The sequence below is a fragment of the Balearica regulorum genome, chromosome Z (genome assembly GCF_011004875.1).
Source record: "Balearica regulorum gibbericeps isolate bBalReg1 chromosome Z, bBalReg1.pri, whole genome shotgun sequence".
In the NCBI taxonomy this organism is placed as follows: domain Eukaryota; kingdom Metazoa; phylum Chordata; class Aves; order Gruiformes; family Gruidae; genus Balearica; species Balearica regulorum.
In genome coordinates, this window is record NC_046220.1 from 83,561,593 (window position 1) to 83,569,683 (window position 8,091).

Below are 8,091 nucleotides of genomic sequence, written 5' to 3' on the forward strand. Positions count from 1 at the left end.
GCCTACCTGCTATATCTCTCCAGAAATCTCCTCCTGAAGGCTCTGAATCTGTGATGAAAAAATTATGCTCCTTGTTCTTATCTGAAATCCAAACAAAACACAGCGCTTAAAACACTTTTACCAGCAAGAAACCGCAAAGCAAAATGAATATCAGAATCCAGAAAAAAAGTAAATATATATTTGTATATTCGGCACGCACAGAGACGCATTTTGGATGCGAATGAATATAATGCTAAATTACCACCATAGAGAGACTATTAGGATGTTTAATGGATTTTTTTAATTGAAATCACGGAAGTGATTTATTTTTCTTTAAATCAAGTGACAGAGAACAAACCCGCACAGTTCGCAGGACTGCGAATTCCCACACCTCATGGTGAGCAGGCAGATCCACGCCTGTACTCACCTGAGAAGGTGTCCTCTTTTGTGGGCAAGATGATTTGATTACTCTCCTTGCTCTTCTGATTCTAGAAAAACAGAAAGGAGCGAAACACACAAGATCAGTATCGAACAACAACTAGGAGCACTCTCGGGCGGTTTATCAACAGTGCGCACAAGAAGTGCGCCCACGGAAACAACACGGTGGGGAATCCCACCACGGCATCTTCCACGACCACCCTTATGGCAGGAACACGTCCCATCGGAAACTTGCCAGCAATGTGCAGGGCGGGTGAGAGCACCTGGCCTGAGATGGGGCCTGGATTATTTTGTCCCATGTGTTAACCTGGGATGAGGAGGTCAGGCAATACCCACAGACATCACCAACAGCCATGCACCTCCGCCCCGCTGGGCCAGGCACCACTGAATAAATCTGCCATTACTTATTTTTGTTAGCCTCCAGGGCTGGCCTTTGGCCTGGTATGCTTGGCGTGTTAAAGCAGCGCCACCATCGAAGCGGCTCACCACAAGGATGGCCATGCTGGGGAGCAGACCCTCGCCCCACGTGCAGCGGGGTTTGGGCCAGTCTGATTTTGGGAGCCGGAAGGTGGGGTGGGCCTGACGTCCCACAGGACCCCGGTGGGCCGTGTCTGACTGCTGGCCACCAGGCCCAGCCTTGGCCTGGCAGGCTGGCTGGGGGCATGGCACCTGACATGGCAGCAAGGGAGTAACTGGCTGTCGATCTCCCACCACCCAGGAGACCCCCTTCCGCCCCCGGGGAGTGTCGGTAGCAGTCAGCGGGACGGGGTCTGAAGGGGACATTTACATCTTTGTAGGAGGGCTGCTCCTCCAGGGACGGATGGTGCACCGGGCTGCTGCCGCCGCTGGCCGCCCGGGGGGCTCCGGGAGGTGGCTGCGGTGGGGCCTGGCCTTCCCCCGGCTTCTCCTCAGCGGGCGGCCGGGGGAAGGGGCCGGCGGCAGGGCGCTCCCGGCCGCCCTTCTCCGCCAGACCCCGGGCGGGCGGGAAGCGGCCGCCTGCCGCCAAGGCGTCTCCGCCGCGGGGCTCCTCCTCGCCCTCCTCCTCCTCCTCGTCCTCCTCCTCCTCCTCAGGGGGCTTGTGCCCCTCGACGTCCACCTCGGGCTCGTCCTCCTCCTCCTCGTCCTCCTCCTCCTCGCTGCTGTCCTCGCTGGCGAAGCTGCAGCTGGTGCCGCCGGGCGACAGGAGGCGGTGGGGTGGGTGAGGCGGCGGGGGGAGCGGGTGCCGCTCGCAGCCCGCCTCCTCGGGCGGTGGCGGCGGCGGCGGCAGCAGCAGCTGCAGCGGCGGCGAGGCGGAGCGGGGAGGGCCGCCGCCGTGCAGCTTGGCCAGGCTCTCCGAGTCCTCCTTGCCGCCCACCGGTCGGAAGGCGCTGGAGTGGTGGTACCCGCCGCCCGCCTTACGCCCGGCCGCCGCCTCCAGCAGGTGCGGGTGGTGCGCGGGGACCCGCCCGCTGCCGCCGCCGCTGCCCCCCTCCGACGCCGCGGGCGAGGCGGGCTCCGCGCCGCCGCCGCCAGGGGGCGACTCGAAGAGCGGGTCCCGAGCGGCGGCGGCAGGAGCGGGCGGGGGGGCGGCGGTGGCGGGCGGAGTGCCCAGCCCCGCGGTCCCCGCCTCGCCGCCGGGCTCCGACAGGTCCAGGAAGGCCTGGCGCAGCAGGCCCGCCCCGTCGCCTAACGAGCAGCCCAGGGCGCCGGGGGGCTGCGGCGGCGGCTGCAGGTAGGTGGGCACCGGTAGCCCGCCAGGTGTGCGGGGCGGCCAGAACATGCAGAAGGGCGGGTAGAAGGCGGCGTCCTTCCTGCCGGGCCAGAAGAGCCCCGAGAGGCCGCCGCCCGCCGCGCCCCCGCCGGCCTTATGTGCCGCCGCCCCGCCGAGGGCATCGGCCCCGCCGCCGCCGCCGCCCTCCTCCTTCTTGTGGCAGAGGCCGAAGGCGGCGGCGGGGAAGCCGTAGGGGTGCGGGAAGAGCCCCCCGCAGCCGGGGAACTTCTGGAGCACGCCGCCGAAGGAGCCTTTGCTGGGCACCGGGATGACCGGGTAGCTCCGCGGGCTCTTGCCACCGTGCGCCGCCGCCGCCGCCGCCGCCGCCACGGCCTCCTGCAGCTCCTCGTCCTCCTCGAAGCGCGGCCGCTTCTGGTGCAGCTCGGGCGGGGCGGCCAGAAGGTGCGGGCTCAGCAATCCGCCGCCCACCACGGCTGCCGCCGCCTTCACCGAGCCCAGCGGGTGGCAGGCAGCGGGGGCGGCGGCGGTGGGCGCGGGAGGGGCGGGCGGCAGGGCCCGCTTGCGGCTGCCGCCGTTGAACATGGCCTTGACATCCTCCCAGGCAAAGACCAGCTCGTCCTGGGGACTTTTATCGGTGAGCTTGAGGTGACGACGCCAGGAGTTGAAGTTGGCAGCGTCGGGCTGAGTGTACTTGGCGTCGGGGGTGCGGTGGGAGTGGAAGATGAACTTGTTGGGGGAGAAGTACATGCTGCAGTAGCTGCACTTGATGCACTTGGCCCGGGAGCTGTTGTAGCGGGCGGGGATGAAGCTACCGCGGCAGCCCCAGGCGCACTCGTGGGACACGTCGAAGGCGAAGTTATCCGGCAGTTTGGGTGGCCGGTTCTCCCCCAAGAAGGACTTGCAGAGCCGCTCCGCCTCCCGCTTGGTGATCATACCGCAGCGGCGGGAGGAGATGGGCATGGCCCCGGCCCGCCGGAGGATCTCCAGCTGCACCGGTGTGCACTGCACGCAGGTGATGCCCAGAGCCACCCGCCGGTTGTGGATCTCGTTGTAGCTGAAGTTTTTAAGGAGGGTGTTGGAGATCTGCGCTAGGCACAACCGCTCCTGCCCGTCGATGACCAGGGAGACGATGGGGATGCCGTAGAGGATCACCTGCCCCACCTGGTTGGGCTTCATGGCGGCGTGGCCGGCCCTCGGCTGGTTCATGGGGTCCGGCGGGTACGCGCTGGACGGCGAGGGCAGCAGGATGTCGGTGGGACCGGGCAGCGGGCTGGTCGCCATCGCCTCAGCGCCGGGGCGGCTGCTCTGCTCCAGCTGCGGGCGGGGAGGGGGGGAGAGAGACAGCGCCGTCAGCCGGGGACCCACCGGGGATGAGGGGTCCCCGCCGCAAGCACGCCTTCGGCCCCCCTGCCCACGCGTCTCTCGGCGTGGGGAGCCGCTACCCTTAGCGACCCAGGTCCCCCAACCCCAACCTGGCCTCGCCGGGGGTGTGCCCGGGACTGCGGGCCGCCCGCTTCCGCGCACCCCGACTCTCCGACGTGCGCATCCCGCCGCAGGTGCGAAGATGACGGTAAATGAGCCAACCACCCCCGTTAGGAAGATTCATGCCGAAACACACAGCGGAGACGCGTGTCCGCCTCCCCGCCCTGGAAAGCCGCGCTGTCCCGGGAAGAGGTTCCGCGGGTAGCCGACGGGCACCGCGCTTGCTCCGCGCCAGCTCGGCCCGACAGGTTTCTCCCTCCGCACCCCCAGGGACGGGGCAGCCGCGGGAAAGCGCGGAAGAGGAATGAAAAAATAAAAGTTTGATGCTCTCTGTTGCCGCCCGCGCATCCTCCCAACCCGGCGCCCTTTACCTCCGCGGCCGCGCTCTAGCCGTGCCGCCTCCGGGCCCTCCTCCAGCGGCCGGCGGGAAAGAGGCGCATCCCCGCGTCCGCCGCCGCGGAGCAGCGCAGCCAGCCGGAGCCCTGCCCTCGGTGCGGCGCGCACAGCGGCGGCTGCAAGCGCGGAAGCTCCGCGCCTGGCAGGGCGCACAGCGGAACCCCGTGGGCGCGGTGACGTCAGCGGCCGGGGGGCGGTGAAGGGGGGGGGTCCAGCTCCCCCATCCCTCCCTCCCCGCACCGAGAGGGGATGCGGACGCCCCGTCGGGGCCCGGCTTCCCGCCGCCGCCGCCCCCCCGAGCGCCCCGCGGAGCGTTCCCCCGGTCCGACCCGGACCGGCTCCGCACACGGTTTCCCGGCGAGGGGACGCCGAGCGAGGGGACGGAACGGTTGAAGGTGGGATGCATTTTGGCCTTCCCCCCTCTTTTTTCTCTCCGCAGTCTGAGCCCGATCGCTTCCAAGAAACTGAATATGCTCCATATAAAAAGCCGCGTCTTTTCGGAAACGGTATTTTTTAACGGATATCTCCGAAATTACGGGGCGGGGAGAAGGGAGGACAGAGGGAAAAAAAAAAAGTTGATTTCTCGCCACAACCATGGCCTCCCGGGCGCGAATAGCTGCTGCGACCCGCGCTCCCCTTCCCAAATACCTACACTGGAGTGATTCACCAAAACCACTTTCAGAAGGACCCGGATCCAGACTCTCACTTAAACTCCCACAAAGACCAACACGGCGCAAATACGATTTTTTTCTAACTGCTTCATAACCCCAATTAGGGAAAAAAAATCCCCACAACCTCGCAAATAATCTGCAGCACGGTAGCCGCCTCTGCCTACCTTTTTTCCAAAGTGCAGTAACAAATGTGCATTTTTCACGATCTACCCCCGAAAAGCACCGCACAGCATGGGGTGAGGACGGAGCGGCTCCGCCGCTACCCCCTCCGCCGGTAGCCAAACCCGGTACCTCGGGTCCTTTCCAGCGAGGAAAACTACGGAACCGGCTAAAAAGGGGGAAAGAAAAAAAAGAAAAACTCCCTTCTAGCTAAAACGGGACACACACACGCACGCGCGCGCGCACACACACACACATCTGGACCGTCGGGTGTTTCCTAATACCCCTGTGATTTTTTTAATTTTTTAATTTTTTTTTTTACAAAAATGCTTCCATCTCTCTTTTTCCCCTCCATGCACATGACCAATACCAAACGTTTCGGCACATTTAACTACGAAAACTTGGTGTTTGGGGTTGTTTTTCTCTCTTTTTATTCCCTCCCGCGCCCCGGGCATCACAGATCCAGAAGAAAATCTCTGCACCGACCTTTCCTAGGACATTCACGCTAAATCTCACCAACTCTCTCCGCTTTTTCCCCACTGGCAGCGAAACGGCGGAGCCCCCCGGGATCGCTCGGGTCCTTGCTAACTTTGGGGAAAAAAAAAAAAAAATAAAAATCACACCTCTCCTTATTACTTCTGTCAATTCTTATTAAACCCTGCTCGCCCCCATGCCGCCACTGTCACACGAAGGCTCCCCCCCTTCCCCCCTCCCTCCTACTTTTTCCCGAGCCTCTTCTGCACGGAGCCTGCTGCTTTCGTGTGAGCAATAGCTATAAGCCTCACATTGGTGACATTTCAATCAATGCTTCCTAGCCAGACTGACATGAATTTTACACTTCAAAACTCTCCTCCGCCAGCTAATTGATTCAAATTGTTTTATTGGTTAAACCCGTGTCACACATTGTATGATCTATTACCACGCCACGGAGAAAATCTCCCCTCTTGTCTTTGCTCCCTGGTCGGCACCAGGAGGGACGGGAGGGGGTTTTAGGGAGAAGCCGCCTGCTCTTGCGGGCTCTCGGTGCCTGCATCCCCGCAGCGGCCGCCGGGCATCGCGCTCCCCGCTCCCCTGCCTCTTGGCCACCCGCTAGCTTTTCCCCGACGGTTCCCAGGAGAACCGGGGATGGACAACCTCGCCCCGGGCTCTGAGCCCGGCGTTGGACAAGGAGGAAAAGCGGTTGCAGGAGGCGAAAGGGATGAGCGGGTTTTACAAAGCGCCTTCAACGAAGCAACCCCCCGAGCTCGGTTCTCGCAGCCCGAGAGAGGCTGAAAACGCAGGCTCGGTCCGGGAGAGTCGTTAGCCGGCGTCTGCGTTTTATTTCGCGATGATTAAAGGAAAAGCAAACTTAACTTTTTTGTCCACCTGCTCGGTGCTATTGGCCTCCTTGAAATCCATAGGAAAAATTGAGTGGCTTCCTCAGTTTCCTCTACAAGGAAAGCTAAAACCCATGGGGACTGGGTGTACTAGTCCTCATGGAGGGGAGGGGGAGAGCAAGACCCTGCGTGTCGCACAGGCATTGCCCGCAGACAAACAGAGGGGCCTTGGCTCGGTGTAGCTCCCCGAAGTGGGCAAAGAGACTGACCCGCACCAGCACCTTAGAGAAGCGGGGTGAGAATATACCGTTCTCTCCTTTTTTTTCCTACTTAAGTCTGTTGGGAAACCTCGTGCAGCAGCACGACCCCAGCGCGGTCATGGGGGTAAGCTCCGCTTGCTGCAGAAAGGTCTGTCCACCCCGGGGCCGGGCGGCTCCCGCAGGTGCTCCCCAGGCGGCCGAGGCCCGCGGGGCTTCTCCGACCGCAGCCGACCCCATCGCCGTCCCCGCGGCCGGCTGGAGCCCAGCCTGGACCCCGGACAAGCGACAGGAGAGGAATTCCGGCTTGAAGTGGGGTGTCTACACTCCCACCCCAGGTAGCTGAAAACCTGGGCTCCTGTCCTGATACCGTCTCCAATTACCGCCGTTCATTTCGTTATTTGCTCTTGCCGTTTGCAACAGCTGGGTTGGAGTCATCTCCTAAGAGAGGAGAGGGGAAGGTGGACAAACTTCTCCTAGAAGCCTGGAAAAGGCATAAACACGAGTCCTGGCTCCTTTTCCCTCTTCTCTCTTGGCTGAGCGGGAGGCGACAACAGCAGATCCTCTCGCTGCGGATTGCTTCGTGTAAAAACGAGCAGCTGAGAAAAGCGGCCAAGTTTAAACCACCCCAGCCCACCCTCACGGCCTTTATTTACTTCCACAGCGCTTAAATATTGTAGCAGAGAGGCCACAAGGAGTAAGATAACCTTGGTGCGTTTAAAAAACCACAAAGAAAACCACCCCCGACGCGGATCCATTCCCTCCTCCCACCCCTCCACATCCCATTGAAACTTGCAGCCGTGGACATGGCAGACACACAAGGTATCGTTATAGACCCGCTTCTCCTAACAAAATTTAGGCAGCAAAGGAGAGTTTTAAAATACTTTTGGGTAGATTTCGCTTGTTCTGTTTGGTCTAGAGCGAAGCTCTTTTCTAAGTTGTGGGGTTTTTTGGTTTGTTTGTTTTTTTTAAATCGCATTTTATTTTATTAAGCAGAAAGCAGAGACAGCATTTGGAATAGAGGTGGTCCCATCTGGAAAATCCCGGAGCTCATTTAGATCACATCACTTCGGGCTTTTGTCTCTGCTCTTGAATAACCCAGCTAGACACAATAAAAGGGCAGAGATCTCTACGTGGAGTTTTTCAGTAGCAAGAGGACGCCTCGGAAAGATGCATCTATAATCATAATAACTGGAGGGGAAAAAGACTCAACGCAATTTTCTCCTGGCTCTCTCTAAAGGCACCGGGAGAGTTTAGGGATGGGGCATTTCTGAGTAGTTTGATATCCCGCCGGTAGCCGAAAGCCAGCACGGCGGGTGAAGGGAAGGAACCGTGAACGGCATCTTTTGTCTGAAGGAGCTCTCTTAACTTCCCAATTTAATATGCTCCGAGCGATCAAAACCCGAGGTGGTCCTCGCCGAAGGTACGTGCAGACCTTAGCCAGGGGATGCGGATACCCCTGCCGCAGCATCCTCTGTGGGGAAAGGCGTCCCGCCAGACACCCCCCCCCCCTTCCCCCCCCCCCCCCCCCCCATCCGCCCGAATAGAAATAGCACAAAAAAAAAAAAAAAAAGCGATTTGTGATTTTATTTTATCGTACGAGAAGCGACTGGCAGCCCGGGAGAATATGGGTGCTCCATATGCCGCTCCTCAGCATTTAAAACCGCGAGTGGGTTTATTTC

General features: G+C 60.8%; 1 protein-coding gene across 1 annotated transcript in view; it reads right to left on the reverse strand.

The window, feature by feature from the left end:
* Positions 1–4,071, reverse strand: part of SKOR2 (SKI family transcriptional corepressor 2) — a 28,542-nt gene extending 24,471 nt beyond the window's left edge. The window contains exons 1-3 of the mRNA XM_075740284.1: positions 1,205–4,071; positions 407–467; positions 7–81 (exon numbers count right to left, since the gene is read on the reverse strand). Of these exons, the coding sequence (XP_075596399.1) occupies positions 7–81; positions 407–467; positions 1,205–3,409 (2,341 nt within the window). The 5' untranslated portion in view covers positions 3,410–4,071. The remainder of the gene's footprint in view (positions 1–6; positions 82–406; positions 468–1,204) is intronic.
* Positions 4,072–8,091: the final 4,020 nt, after the last annotated feature.